The sequence below is a fragment of the Lolium rigidum genome, chromosome 2 (genome assembly GCF_022539505.1).
Source record: "Lolium rigidum isolate FL_2022 chromosome 2, APGP_CSIRO_Lrig_0.1, whole genome shotgun sequence".
In the NCBI taxonomy this organism is placed as follows: Eukaryota; Viridiplantae; Streptophyta; class Magnoliopsida; order Poales; family Poaceae; genus Lolium; species Lolium rigidum.
In genome coordinates this window covers 130,620,483-130,636,363 of record NC_061509.1, presented here as the reverse complement: position 1 = coordinate 130,636,363, position 15,881 = coordinate 130,620,483, and the positions used below count along the sequence as shown (strand labels likewise).

The 15,881-nt window shown below is 45.5% G+C and overlaps 2 protein-coding genes across 2 annotated transcripts; one reads left to right on the top strand and one right to left on the bottom strand.

Moving 5' to 3' along the window:
• The first annotated feature begins 321 nt into the window (after positions 1 to 321).
• Positions 322 to 741, top strand: LOC124692356 (histone H3.2). Its single transcript, XM_047225709.1, has one exon. The coding sequence runs from the start codon at positions 331 to 333 to the stop codon at positions 739 to 741; it is 411 nt and encodes a 136-aa protein (XP_047081665.1). The 5' UTR covers positions 322 to 330.
• A 9,300-nt stretch (positions 742 to 10,041) lies between these two features.
• LOC124692355 lies at positions 10,042 to 12,391 on the bottom strand. Its single transcript, XM_047225708.1, has 2 exons — positions 11,102 to 12,391; positions 10,042 to 10,784 (listed from the first exon to the last, which is right to left on the bottom strand). Exons 1-2 carry the CDS (start codon positions 12,183 to 12,185, stop codon positions 10,741 to 10,743), a joined length of 1,128 nt encoding a protein of 375 aa, XP_047081664.1. The 5' UTR covers positions 12,186 to 12,391; the 3' UTR covers positions 10,042 to 10,740.
• Between the last annotated feature and the right edge of the window lie 3,490 nt (positions 12,392 to 15,881).

The following is a 15,881-nucleotide window of genomic DNA, read 5'->3' as shown; positions in this document are numbered from 1 at the left end:
GGCCCGCCACCGGAAATCAAAATGTAGCGGCAAGCAAATGGAGCGAAAACCGCATACTGCAGGCTGACAGATGGGACCGCCGATCCTCTCCAGTACCACTGCAGCCAATAGAAACCGAGCAGCCTCCACCCCGCGGATCGCCCTCCCAACCTCATCCCATCTCCACCGTTCACCTCCATCCAACACCTCCGTCCCCCGCGCTCGCCCCCAAAATTTCCCCGCTCCCGCCTGGCCGCCTCCCCCACTCCACACTACAAATACCCACCCAAACCCACCGTCCCAGACCACACTCAAATCAAGCCTCTCCATTCCCAAATCCTCCAAGCAGCAATGGCCCGCACCAAGCAGACCGCCCGCAAGTCCACCGGTGGCAAGGCGCCGCGCAAGCAGCTGGCGACCAAGGCGGCGCGCAAGTCCGCCCCGGCCACCGGCGGCGTCAAGAAGCCGCACCGCTTCAGGCCCGGCACCGTCGCGCTCCGCGAGATCCGCAAGTACCAGAAGAGCACCGAGCTGCTCATCCGCAAGCTCCCCTTCCAGCGCCTCGTCAGGGAGATCGCGCAGGACTTCAAGACCGACCTCCGCTTCCAGAGCTCCGCCGTCTCCGCGCTGCAGGAGGCCGCCGAGGCCTACCTCGTCGGCCTCTTCGAGGACACCAACCTCTGCGCCATCCACGCCAAGCGCGTCACCATCATGCCCAAGGACATCCAGCTCGCGCGCCGCATCAGGGGCGAGAGGGCTTAGACGCCTCCTCCTCACTGGAGCTGCTGCTGCTTCTTCTGCCTTTTAGGATTCGTGTGTCTGTTCCTGTGCTCGTCCCGTGTCTGTTCCGTTTGGTTCCTAGGGCTAGGCGTTGTGTTCTCTGATCTGTTAGATGGGTAACCTACTCGTTATCCTGTGATGCTGTAATGACTTTATCTTTGAACAAATATGATGTTATCTGAAATCTTCTTTCCAATTATTGTACTGTGTGTCATGTTGTCTACAATTCCTGTTCGTCCTTATGATTCCATACCAGTTCCTGTTCGCTCCATCCGATTGGATTCAGATTCAGCTTTGAATGTTTGCCAGTTTCATGTTTTCATCTGATTTTGTGTGGCCTTCAGATCCAGTATTTAAGTTTCATTTTTTTAAGAAACTGCAAAGCTCAAGACTGACAGACAGAATCTGCAGTTGCAGCTTCTTCGCACTTAACAAAGAGATCTACTATTTCTTCGCACTTAACAAAGAGATCTACTATTTCAGTACATGTTAAATTTGAGCTGTACGTGCTGCAATTTCAGTACATGTTAAATTCGGGGTGTACATGACTGCAGTACAGGAAACCATTTTGCACGACAATCGTTTCAAGATACTTTGATTTTTTTTCTCAAGATACCGCTCTTGTACTACATCTCATGGCGTGGACCATTCAAGCTGAGGAGATACATGCCCAAGAATTCATAGTTCATAGCAATGATCATAGTGCAATACAACACCTGCATGGTCAAGATAGATGATTGTATCATCATACCTACAAATACGTGTGTTAAGACAATCTGAGATGCACAAACTTGCACTACATGGTTATGTGCATTCTACGCAAGAGTCTACCCATCCAATTCTGCTTCAGCTGAAAGGAAGGTACACCACAGTTCATTGCAGCATGCAAGCGTTCACATTACTGAGAATGGACTTCTTTCCAAATGTACTGTGAGGATGGGCTTGGCAAGGTGAATGTCAGTCGATAGCATTGTAATCAGCTCTGTCGAGACTTGTCAACACATTCACACACAAATTTGCACTGACTCGTTATGTACAGGCTATAACTATTACTAGGAGCCATGCCAGTATGTCACACAAGAGCCTACCCATCTGGTTCCGCCAATAAGCTGCAAAAAAGCTAGTACCACAATCCATTGCAGTGTGCAATCCCTTGCATCACTGGGAAAGGGAGTGGCGTTCAATGGACATGCAGTGGCGATGGACTTTTGCAAAGGCGAGTGTCAGTCGGTAGCCTTCAAGTTCTCCAGTTGTTGACACAAAAATTGCATATGGAGTTGAGTAATCTGCTCTGTCTGAGACTTGTGAACAAGAGCTATCTCAGTTCGTTGCATCGCGTGTGCTGCTTGGGTTGAACATATGATGTCAGATGTATCCAGACAAATGGATATCATGTCCTCGGTCCCTCTCACTTGAGACAAAGCTACTGATTTTTACAGGCCTGAAAATATGGAAAGCAAATTACTGAAACCCCGGCCAAGAAAGAAGTGATAGGGCCCAAGATTAATGATAGCGTGTCTTCACTTAAAACTAGAAAGTAAGTATAGAAGCACCTGCAAAACTTCATCATAGTGTACCTGCTGATTATGTTGGTTGTTACCTGATGGCAGAGTATGATATGGAACAAACCTTAGTTCCTGAAAAGGCAATGGCAGGTGAGTAAATTTTTTCAAGTACTTAGGTAAGACCGTAAGATGCACATTTTCTTTTTCACAAAAAGAATGAGATGCAAATTGGCCGTACTCTTGATTTCCTTCATAATTCATTTGCCCCATTGGAAATGGCTGCGAAAGGTCAATCCCCTGAACAGAGGAGAAATGAAGAATTAAAGTAAACTAAATATCTGGTGACAAAATGACCACACACATAGGTCAGCAGAAGCAGATGAAGATTTTTTTTTTTTTGAGTTGTAGCAGATGAAGATTATTACTATGGATACTATGCCCCAATTCAGCATAAGAGTTCCTGAATGACACTGGAAACATTCTGAAGTGAAAGGTTCTGGATAGCACATTTAAATCATTACTGATAGATACACATATCGACACACATTTTTTTAATAGTAAATTTAAGATAATTAAGAGTCTGATTTGAACCTACTACTACTGTTATGACCGGTTTATCTTATAGCAGGAAGAAGCCCATTAGTGGGCCTAAATTAGGGGCTTAGCCCATTTATCTTTAGGTCATTAGCCTATATATATCCCTGTAATAGCTACGTGAAAGGACAAGCAATAATCAATCTATTATTGCCAACTCCATGAGGAGTTGGCGTTCCAAACCCTAGCCGCCACCTCTCCTCCGTGCGCCTTCCTCCCTCTCCCTCACGACGGCGGCTGGCTGCCGGCGCCGCCTTCCTCCCCCGCGATCCGTGCACTTCCACCCCTACAACCTACGTCCCCGGCCTGGTAGACCCCGAGTCTCTACCAATTCGGTATCAGATTCCTCGGTTGCGATCATGTCTTCGGGCCAACCCGCCGCCACCATCGCGGCCACCTCCGAGACGCCACCGGCCTCCAACACCGCCGCGCACGTGCCGCCGAGCGCCGAGCCGCCTCCCGTCCTCTCCCCGGCGGAGTTGTCTGCAGCCGTCCGCGACCTCACCATGGCGGTCGCCAACCTGCGGACGTACCTCCAGGGCCACCGCAACCATCGGCCGCCGCCATTGCGCCCGCTGCCACCCTCCCGGCACCACCGCCGGCCTCCACCGGCTACCCGCAGGGGTGCCGATAACTCAAATTCGGTTCCCACCCTTGCCGTCGCAGCGCCCGGCGTGGCTCGACGCGCCCGTCTTCACCACGGCGCTCGCCCAACCCACGGTGCTGCAGCCGCCGGCGTCACCATCGACGACTGCCCTTGGGGGATTCACCGGCTACGCCAACCCCTACGCGGCGGGGTCCCTGATGCAGCACTACACCGCCGGGCCGCCCGCTGCACAGCCGCCTCGTTTCTCCAAACTGGAGTCCGCCACATACGACGGCACCGTCGACCCCCTAAACTGGCTAAACCAGTGCGACCAGTTTTTCCGAGGCCAGCGGACACTGACGTCCGACCGCACCTGGATCGCCTCCTACCACCTCCGCGGCGCCGCACAGACGTGGTACTACGCCCTCGAGCAGGACGAGGGCGGGATGCCTCCGTGGGAGCGCTTCCACGACCTCTGCCTCCTCCGTTTCGGTCCACCGATCCGCGGGAGCCGGCTACAACCTACGTCCCCGGCCTGGTAGACCCCGAGTCTCTACCAACTACATTCCTAGAAGTACTGCTTTAGAATTTGTCCAATTCAGTTTTTAGAAACAGGAGCACCATTATTCTATTTGTCTAGAATAAAACGAGTATATGATTAAAGTCGCGCTGCAACTCTATAAGGGATGCAGAATACAAATACACTACCATAGCGAAAGAAAATGCTGAAATTACCTGAAGGAAAACATTTCCAGGTCGAGTCGGAGCATCCCACACAGTATGCTGTGTTGCAGGTTCTTCAGGCTGCACCTTTTTCTTCTTCTGCAAGCCTTTCCCAATGCAACGACTTGGTGGGCACATCCCTTTATGACCTTTCTTCTTTGGTCTCTTTGCCCTTGTGCTGCTAGAATAGTCCACTGCTCTTTCTGACTCATTGTCAGTGGTGTTTAAGGATATCTGGATATCCTCAACATCAGGCTGGGGGGCAGATGCATCAATGCTGGTTTGTTTTTGCAAGATTTCTTCAACTTTCTTCCGGAGTTCTACTGAACATTGGTCTAGCACTCTGTAGGATTCCTCACATTCTGACGCTCGAGCAACAAGCTCAACAAATACTGGGCACAAGTATTGGTAGCGGCTAGAAAATTCTGATGTGGTATCTGCCTGAACCTTACGACCTTCAACATGCGGTGCAGTCAAACACCTGCCATGTTTGGTCCAACGTTTCAAGAGGTAACAATCTGGCAGATACTTAATATCCATGGTATCTAGAATTTTCAAAGCATGGCTACACAGGAAACCAAGTGTCTCAAACTTCCTACATGAGCATGAAACAGACTGCTCAGAAGGGTTCCCACAAACTTTGTATCGCCTTTCCTTCTCAATAATTGCAACAATATACTCACGGCATGGTCCACTTTCATCACGATTCACAATGTAAGCTGATTGGAACTCTTCGTATTCTTCTTGGAAAAGCTGAAATATCATATCTGTGTAGGCCTCAGAAGCCTGTCTAAGAATAGGAGCTCTAATCTTGAAGCCTGGCAACTTGAGTCTCGAACTAAATTCAACCTCTAATTCTCTGTATCGGATGTCATTGATCACTTTTTGAAGACGCTTCAAGAAAAAAATTATGTCTACATCAGATCTTAGATAATCCAGAACATCCGAATGCAGGCGTTCATTCAATTGAGTGTTCTTCATTCCAGCTGAAAATGTCTGCTTCATGTATGGTCTAGCCCACTTCTCTTTTTCTTCAAATACCTTTTGTAACCACACATTATCATGAAGGTTATACTTACTAATCATAGCTTCCCAAGAAGCAAAAAACTCAATTTCCTCCTCATAATCGTTGATGCACGCTTTGAATTCCTTCATGAAATTGCAGTCCCCTCTGATGAGGTGGCTTAGCTTCTTTTTGCAGCCTGTTTTAGGTGCCCTGTGCAGATAGCATGGCGTGTCTCAGGCATCACAAATGAGATAGCCTTTGCTAAAACTGCATCTTGATGTGAAAAAAAAGTTCTAGGTACTCCTCCAGACATTGCACGCATAAAAGTCTCCAATAGCCACTGGAAAGATTCACCAGTAGCATCATACATAAGTGCCATCCCAAGCAATACAGTCTCCCCATAATTATTAAACCCAACAAAAGAGGCAAATGGTCGAAGGCTAGAGTTGTTTCTGGAGACGATTTCAAAGGAGACAACATCACCAAATTGACGAGAGTCAGTAACCATCTTCCCATCTGCCCAGAAAATGTTCGCAACTTTATCTTCAGCATCCAGCTGTACAGCATGATAAAATGAAGGATCTGACAGAGATTGGTCTTGGAGGAAGTTCAACAGAGCACCAGCTTCCCCATACCTGATTTCACTTTGCCGCCTAATGTGTAACGGGTTTTGAATTTTTTTTCTGGAATCAACAACATTCTCAGCAAGAGTACAATTTCTGCCTTCTGTTTCACTGGTAATTCTAGCATTAACATAGTTACCAGCTTCCAAAGGTTCAACATCACTTAACTTTCTTTGCGAAGGATTAGCACATGACGGAATGAATAAAGGATGATTATGCTGAGGCTCGAAAGCATATACTTTATACTTCGCATTTTCATTTTTGCGCCTAAGAACCAAACTAGCATGACATCCTGTTCTTGTATCGGGCTGTGGAGATCTCGTGTAGTTGGTTCTTTTATCTAGGGCTTTAAACCCTTCCCTTGAACAAGCAAATTTTCTCGAGGATATCTCACCAGTTTTCTTGCTTATGTTTGCATATTCTCTCCGGATACTGAATCCCAGCTTCGAAGCATAATACCGATAAAACTCGTATGCCTCATGATCAGAGGAAAACTCTTGACCCAAGCGTGGTGTATAATCGCCACAGACCTCTTCAAAACTGCCAATGCTTCGACCTGCAGGGGCGGACCAAAGATTTTCACCAGAGGGGGGCGAAGAAGACAATGATAGCTCAAGATAAAAAAAATTGCGGAATACATTGCATATAGCAATACAAAGAAATGGACATCTCTTTTAATTAACTGTAGATCTACGACTATCAAACTCATAAACCAACTGATTATGTATCATTGATGTCTTTTCTTCACTCTTGAAAGATGACAAAGTTGATATATTTTTTTTTTGTTTAGCAAAAGGAATAGCTGAAAAGAGGCATATTAATCTAGAAAAAACAAACCAAATAATAATGACATGGATCAGACCATACAAATAAATAAACTAGATTGATCAGTGATCAAGTAATTTCTTTCCTCTAGCCAGTAATTTACAATTGATCAAACACATAGCTACTAGTATACTTGAATCCTTGATCAGTTGATTAGGCTGGCCAAAGTGGCGGCAGGTCGTGCCTAGCTGAGACGCTGTGGCTACCATAGTGAGCAACATCGACAACAATATATGGTTCAACAGATCGCTATCTTGAGTACCATGAGCGGCACCAGTAGCTCAAAGAAAATAGTTAATCTCTCTCTGGACTAACGTGGACCTTGTTTTTTCAGTGCCGCACATCAACCTGACTAGGTGTCTAGGTGACTGGATGTCTGGATTGGGCTGGTTGTATTGTGGCATGTGGATGTTGGCTTTGTGGGTTATGAGTCACGTATTGGTAGTTTTCTTTGGGATTAGGATGCTAATGAGCCGATCACTAATTTGAACTACATAACCTGCAATACTAGTACTATTAACCAGCAATATCTATTCCCTCAAAAGAGAATGCAGCAATATCTACTGGGGTCCCTCCCCACCCCTTGTATCTGCCCCTGTCGACCTGTGCTGCTTTCTTCCACATACGAGTTCCCTGAAGTGTTTCAACACTGAAAGGTCCAACTAAAGCACCCCAATCTATAGTAAACCTGTCTGCGTCAAACAATTTAATTCAAGAACTAGGTCAAGTACTGCATAATTTAGAAGTGCTGCATAATTTTCGGGCAGAGTTTTTAACTCCTTAAGCAATGGAATGCAACACAAGTAAATGGCAACGATCTAGGGGTACGTACAATGCAAAGTGCTTATCTGTGAGTGCTTAAACAGAGAGAAGACAATCACATATTAAGCACTTGCCTACATTTCGTTTACTCCAGTGCAATTCCTCTTTATTGGTGCTTATATTGTTTGAATTGGATTTTTAGTGTTAGGATTTGAGGAGAGGGACAGCCATGGATAGCGAGCTTGGGGAAAATTCTGGATGGATCCTTATCCATCGCTTTCTCTCTGTTACTTTACTTATCTTTGCTACTTTTTACATCTTAGTCCTCCTACAACTATATATTTGCATAGCACTATATACACCAACACTCCCCCTCAAGATGGGGAAAATACATCATAAAGACCCATCTTGCTACAGAAAATAGAAAAAGATTTCTCAGGTAGCCCTTTCGTAAAAACATCGGCGATTTGGCTAGTCGAACTCACATATGGCATGCAAATTATGCCTTTATCTAGTTTCTCTTTGATGAAATGTCGATCAATTTCCACATGCTTCGTTCGATCGTGTTGTACGGGGTTATTTGCAATATCTATAGCCGCCTTGTTATCACAATACAACATCAGTGGAGTGCCCTGGAATAGTCCAAGCTCTGTGAGGAGAATCCTAAGCCACAACACCTCACATAGACCATGTGCCATGGCTCGAAATTCAGCCTCGGCAGTAGATCTAGCTACAACAGTTTGTTTCTTGCTGCGCCATGATACTATGTTTCCTCCAACAAATGTACAATACCCTGATGTCGACCGTCGATCATCTAATGAGCCTGCCCAATCAGCATCTGTGTAGCATTCAACTTGAAGGCTACTTTGGCGAGTGTACAACAAACCTTTTGCAGGGCAACCCTTTAAATAGCGCAAGATCCGAGTCACAGCGTCCATATGAGAAGATCTTGGATCATGCATAAATTGACTAACTATACTCACAGCAAATGCAATATCGGGTCGAGTATGTGAAAGATATATAAGCTTACCAACGATCCGTTGATAGCACTCACGATCCACTGGTCTCCCTGAGCTAGCCATCAAGCGATGGTTTTGCTCAATTGGAGTGCTAGCAGGTCGACATCCAAGCATACTAGCCTCACGAAGTAAATCTAGGACATACTTTCTTTGTGAAATGAATATACCTTTAGGTCCTCTTGATACCTCTATCCCGAGAAAGTACCTCAAATGTCCTAGATCTTTAACTTCAAATTCTTGCGCAAGATGTTTCTTCAAGTGTGAAATTTCCTCATGATCATCCCCAGTAATAACAATGTCATCCACATACACTATGAGTATAGTAATCTTACCCACACTACGCTTGTAAAATAAAGTGTGGTCAGCATTGCTTTGACAATAGCCTTTTTTCAGTACGGCCTGTCGAAACCTATCAAACCAAGCTCGAGGTGATTGTTTTAGTCCATACAAGGAACGATGCAAGCGTAGCACTTTTCCGATGGTTTGGTTTGTCTCAAATCCTGGGGGTACATGCATATAAACTTCTTCTTGAAGATCACCATGGAGAAATGCATTTTTTATATCCATCTGGTAAATATTCCAATCAAAGTTAACTGCACAAGAAATGAGTGTTCTTACTGAATTCATTTTAGCCACCGGAGCAAAAGTTTCATCATAATCAATTCCATATGTCTGTGTGTATCCCTTTGCCACAAGACGAGCTTTGTATCTGTCCACTTTACCATCTGGTGTATGTTTAACAGTAAAAATCCACTTACAGCCTACAGGCTGCTTACCTAGTGGTAGATCAACAAGCTCCCAAGTTTTGTTCTTTTCCAGGGCTCTCATCTCTTCAAGCATAGCCTCCTTCCACTTTGGATCCTCTTTAGCTGCTTTCCAGTTAGTAGGTATGGATATAGAATCAAGAGAGACAATAAAGCTTTTGAATGATGGACTACAATGGTTATATGACATGAAATGGGCAATGTCATGTTTATATCCAATGTAGTCTTTGAGGTATCGAGGGGCATTTAGAGATCTAGTAGGTTTTCTGAGAGCAATAGGTAGATCATTTTGAGGATTGGGAGTAGCTAGCCGGTTATCATCTTGACCTATTGAGCTAGGAGTAACTGGACTAAAGGAGAGTGAGTTGGTACCTGGGTCCTCATGCATAGGAGTATCTCCATCTTGATAAGACGGTGACGAGTTTTCTGTTGCATCTTGCATGTCCTCTAGACTCGAATTACTATCATTACCACCACTCTCATTATTTGTATCCTCCCCCTGACTACGATTATTATTGTCAATTGATGGCATACCTGAAGTAGGAACAAGAATAGAGCCCACGAGAGTGCCTCCATTACTCTCCCCCTCTTGTTGCACTTCAGGTGGAGAAAGAGTAATTCCAATTTCATTGGCTGGGCCATAATAAGATTCATGTTCACGAAATGTTACATCCATACTCACAAAGAAACGACGCTCAGAGGGACACCAACATCTATAACCCTTTTGAGAAGGAGAATATCCCATAAAAACACACTTTATGGCACGAGGATCTAGTTTCCCAACGGAATTTCTATAATCGTGAACAAAGCAAACACAACCAAAGACCTTGGGTGGAACCACAAAATCATTTGTTTTCAAGAGACACTCGGCAGGAGTCTTATAATCAAGAACACGGAGAGGCATGCGATTTATCAAGTATGTTGCAGTTTTGATTGCCTCTCCCCAAAGAAACTTAGGAACATTCATGGTAAACATAAGTGAACGAGCAACTTCAAGTAAATGACGATTTTTACGTTCTGCAACACCATTCTGTTCAGGGGTGTTAACACATGTTGTCTGGTGTTCAATGCCATTTAATGCAAGGAAATCCCTGAACTCATGGTTAATATATTCAGTACCGTTGTCAGAACGTAAAATCTTTATAGTTGTTCCAAACTGGTTTCTAATAAGAGAAAATAAATCTTTGAAAACTGAAAACACGTCACTTTTATTTTTCAGTAGATAAAGCCAAGTATAACGGCTAAAACAGTCGATAAAGGTTACAAACCACCTATGTCCAGAAACAGAGTGAACCTCGCAGGGTCCCCAAACATCAGAGTGGATAACATCAAATGGTTTGTTGCTTCTTAATGCCCTACTAGGATAGGTACCCCTTGTATGTTTAGCCAACTCACAAGCATCACATACTAGAGATTCCATGTGGCACGAGCTAAATAAAGAAGGATAAATACGAGATAAGGCGGTAAAAGAGAGGTGTCCAAGCCTGCAGTGGTAGAGAAATAATTCTTGACTAGGAGACATGCAGGTTGCAAGGGCAACTTCATCACTACCTTGATCAAGATAGTAGAGACCATCACGCATGGTCCCAGTCCCAAGTAGTCTCCCTGTCCCCAACTCCTGAAAAGCACAACAGGTGGGATCAAACCAAGCTATACAATTAAGAGACTTTGTAGTAGAGCTAACTGATAGAAGATTAACAGGGAAATTTGGAACATGTAGGACTGGTGACAACAACAATGTCTTAGTGCACCAGAGGGATCCACGCCCTATGATAGATGATGTGGATCCATCAGCTACACGCACTTTGTCCTTACCCGGACATGATTTGTAGGAAGAAAATAAATGTGAGGCTCCGGTCATGTGGTTAGTAGCTCCGGTATCAATAATCCAAGGTCTAGACTGGGTTGTGCAAGTGTGAGCCTGAGATTCCATACCTTGGGAAGTGACAAAGAAACTGGAATCAGCTTTAGAGGAACCTTGGGAGGAAGATGAGCCTTCTGAGATTTTGAGCTTGGATTTAAACTCCTCGAGTGCTTGAAGATCTACCACTGGTACCTCTCCTGTACTTGCAGCATGATTAGCATGTTTCCACTTACCACCTACAGCTCCCCCTTGCTGAGATCTCCCTTTTTGCCATCCAGGTGGAAAACCATGCAGCTTGTAGCAATTGTCTTTGATATGCCCTGTTTTCTTGCAGTAGTCACAGAACCATCTGTTATTATCTGCACTCACCCTTTTTCTAGGGGTACGCATTGATTGTAGCATGGCTGCACGAGCATCTAAAACGTTCTGAGTATCCTCATTACCATCAGCAAGTCGTGTTTCCTCCTCCATGACATTAGACACAACGTCTTCTAGGCTGGGCCATTCTGGTTTCGAGAAAATTAATTGACGGCGAAGGTTAAATTTCTGGTCCAGACCATCTAAAAAAATCTTGCTCACAAAAGACTCAAACCATTTGTGATGAATAGCCAAGTCCCTCTTGTCAACAGGTTCAAATGGATGATAGTAATGCAAATCTCTGTATAATTTTTTCATCTCACCGGCATACTCGGTTATAGATTTTGAGTCTTGCTTTAGGTGAGTTAACTCGTGCATGACACGAGTAGCCTGCATCTTGTTTGACTTCCCTGCAAACTGCCTCTCTAGAGCAGTCCAAACTTCTGAGACACTGGCCATAGTTTCAACTTGTTCTCGGACTGTTGGTTCCATGCTTCCCAACATCCACACTAGTACTTTGTCATTGACTTGTTTAGCACTGACATCACTCTGTATATCTACTTCTTCATTAGGAAGTAGCAGATCAATATATCCATGAGAGCTCAAAATCAATTGGGCATGACGAGCCCAACTAATGTAGTTGCCTGGTCCGGACAATTTCACCGGATTAGGTTCAAGTGCATACCTGAAAATTGCAGGGATTGTATTCAGCTGTTGCTGTTCAAACATCTTGCTGAACATCTCGTATAGCTTGTCAGCACTAGATTCCGCTGGCTTTTGTTTGTTGTGATCCCCCATTGTTTCTCAATCTAAGAATCTGGCAAAGGAATGACTCTAGGATGCACCGTACAGGCACACAAGCAACAGACTTGAGGCAGCCAAAGAATCCCAAACTGACACACAATTCTGCAGCAGTATCTTCTATCGTTTGGCTTCAATCAGCAAGCAAACAAGAACAATGGTGCAATCAAAATGCAAACAAGATGCAGATCAAGAGAGCTCAGCTTGGTCCGTGCAGTGGCGTGCACCACTGCACTTGGGCGTGGTGTGTGCAGCTCACCAGCAGTACAGACAACAGGGCAGCTTCGACAGTACTTGGCCACCACGCTCCTCGACGCAGCTTGCCGGAGGCGACGCTCTGTGCGGCAGCTCACGCACCTCCGCCCGCAAATCACGGCGACACAGCACCGTTGCTCCACCAAATCGCGGCGACACGGCACCACCAGGAGCTGGATTGCAGCGAGATCGCACCAGATCTTACTGCTCTGATACCATATTGTTTGAATTGGATTTTTAGTGTTAGGATTTGAGGAGAGGGACAGCCATGGATAGCGAGCTTGGGGAAAATTCTGGATGGATCCTTATCCATCGCTTTCTCTCTGTTACTTTACTTATCTTTGCTACTTTTTACATCTTAGTCCTCCTACAACTATATATTTGCATAGCACTATATACACCAACAGCTTAGATAATTTATTATTATCTGGTAGGGTCATCCTCGCCAAATCGGTGCTCATGGCTACCGGTATCTACCACGCCACGGTCATTCCGCTGCCTAAATGGGCTCGAGACAGGATCAACAAGATTGCAAGGACCTTCGTTTGGGCGGGGGAGGAGGGTGAGCACGCGGCCCAAGGGAAAGCCCTTGTTAATTGGAAAACGGTGTGCAGACCAAAGACCCTTGGAGGCCTTGGTATGCCAGACATTGAGCGTTCTGGACGCGCTCTGAGGCTGCGCTGGCCTTGGCTGCAATGGACCGACCCTGAGCGCACGCGTGGCTGGGCCGAAGCTTCCCTGTGACGCTGCCGACATGGCGCTTTTCAGGGCTTCCACCAAGATCACCGTCGGCAACGGGAAGATGACATCCTTCTGGCATGACAACTGGTGCGGGCGGGGTCCCCTATCTATTTGGGCGCCTGACCTCTTCAAGATTGCCTCCCGGAAAAACCGCTCGGTTGCCAAAGAGCTTAGCGACTACAACTGGATCCGCTCCGTCGCCTCCATTAGCACACCTACCCAGCTGGCACAGTATTTGGAGCTTTGGGACATCATCCACACAGTCACCCTCGTCCCTGAGCAAGCGGACTCCATCTCCTGGACTCTCACCAACGACGGGACTTACACAGCTAGCTCGGCTTACAATGCTCAGTTCTTCGGTGGACATGCCAGATTCATCGCCAAGAAAATCTGGGAGGCCCACGCCGAGCCGAAATGCAAACTTTTTGGATGGCTTGCTCTCCACGGAAGGCTGCTCACTGCAGACATGCTCGCCATTAGGGGATGGCCCCATGACCCTCTTTGCCCTCTTTGCCTTAGTGCTCCTGAGACTGCCGAACATCTTTGCAAAGACTGCCCCTTCACCATGGCCATTTGGAATCAGATAAAGTCCTGGGACAACGATGACAGTACTGACATTCGCCTTCACTACCACTCGATCTCGGAGTGGTGGGACGCCATGATCATCGGAAAGACTAATAAGGAACAGAAACGCATCAGCGGCCGTTTCCTCTATGTTCTTTGGAATGCCTGGAAGGAGCGGAACAGGCGCATCTTCACTGCGCGTCGCCTCACCTACCTCGAGGTGGCTGATATCACTAGGGAAGACATTCTGCAGCGGGACCGCGCCTTCAACGGCTTCGGGCCGGCTTTCCAGGCCGAGCCGGACTAGTTTTCTCTTTTTTTGGTCGGTTTCTAGGGTGGTTTTCTGGGGCATATTCCACCTTCCTCTAAATATGCCCTTCTTTGTACAGTTTGGTTCGTTTTTCCCTCTTGCTTAATGAAAAGGCAGTGCTCCTGCCGGTTGCTCCAAAAAAAAAAAAATTTATTATTATATACATTTGCAGTAGCTGCATAAGCATCTCTGAAGCATTTGTGTCTAGTCAAGCAGTCATGTTTTAAAATAAGTACTAAAACAATCCTACATGTCTCCCTTTGATGTACAACCCTAACAGCCCCATCGGTAGGCATGTGCGACCTTTGTGACTGCACAGGGCCCCCAATTTTTTGGGGCCCCCGAGTCAGCCCAAGCGCATTACAGCTCGCAATTCGATTTGCTAAAAAAAACAATACCACGGTCGGCGGGTCCAAATCCCTTCCCCGCAGGACCAGACCATGCATCTCCCGATCGTCTCCAAGCCAAAGTCCACCGGACAGTGTACCAGAGGCCATCAACTAGCGAAGTGGGAATTACAACACCTTGCTACCTTTTTTCACGGTGCCTTCCTAGATTTTCAGCTGATTGCCTTGCTAGCTTTGATTACCCTTTACCCTTCATCACCACGCATCACGAACACATCTGAGTTTCAGTTGAATAAAATATTGCAAGTTTGTTGTCGAAGAAGGAAAATATTTTGTGCTGTTTGTGGTTCGGCAGTGTACGATTCTGTGCGAGTTATGGATAGTCAAACTTTACACGCTTCAGATGAATTTTCTGATCAACATGTGCCAAGAGGCACAGAAGAAATTTAAGCGCCAGTGTCGCTTAAACATCTTATATTTCACACTGGGGCCCCAAATTTCCTGGAGATGGCCCTGAACCCTAAGTTAAAATGTTAAAGAAAATAGTATGAAATGCACGTATAGAGTGCAGAAGGGAACTACGACTATATTATGCAAACATCAAGTATTGCATCTGCAACTAATGGCACCTATAAAATGGTCCATAATTCCAAATCGAGAATCACTACTTGCTGCGAAGCCATCAACAAGTGCAAAGCCTAGAGAATCAGGTACCGGAAAAGGGGGAAGAGCAGGAAAACCTGAGAAGGCGGGCGGAGGAGGAGGAACGGGTTCCGGGAGAGGCGGAGCTCATCGCCTGCATCGAGCGGGAAGCCTCGGCTCTCGAGGAATCTAGCAGTTCGGCGCAGGCCAGGTCGGGGCTCGCCGCCGCAACAACGGCGGCTGGACTGTGAATTGAGAAGTTCTTCATTCGTTCGTTCTTCGCCTCTTCGTAGGATCCGAGCAAAAAAAAAAGAGTGGGCTGAGAAGCCTCTGATTTACTGGCCCACTACACGCTGCCCAGACTTTAGAGTTTAGAGCATGTCTAGCGGGCGCGGTATGGGCCGGTCTGGTCGTTCCAGTTCGCGTTTTTTACGTTTTTTTATTATTTTTATTATTTTATTGCTTTTTTCATAAGTTTTTTTTGAAAAATGTGCATTTTTTAAAAAATGTTTAAATTTAGCAAATATTTTAATATAAAATGTTCAAACTAAAAATTGTTCAAATTTGAAAAAATAATCAAATTTAGGAAAAAAAAAATCAAAAATATTCAATCCCAAAAAATGTTCAAATTCTGAAAATATTCAAAATTTTAAAATTGTTCAATTTGAAAAAATGTTTATTTTCTAAAAATGGATCAATTTTTTAATTTTGTTTAGATTCAGCATTTTTTTAAAATATTTTCAAATTTTACAAAACTTAAGAAGAACGGGTTGCAATGGATCAATCTCTGGAATGCAAACCCGAACAAAACGCGATCTCACATAACGCATTTTG

Coding starts and splice junctions, on each gene's coding strand:
- LOC124692356 (XM_047225709.1), top strand. CDS start 331: ATGGCCCGCACCAAGCAGACCGCCCGCAAGTCCACCGGTGGCAAGGCG.
- LOC124692355 (XM_047225708.1), bottom strand. CDS start 12,185: ATGGGGGATCACAACAAACAAAAGCCAGCGGAATCTAGTGCTGACAAG. Junction 10,785..11,101: donor TTTCTTTGTCACTTCCCAAG/GTATGGAATCTC, acceptor TGTGCTTTTCAG/GAGTTGGGGACAGGGAGACT.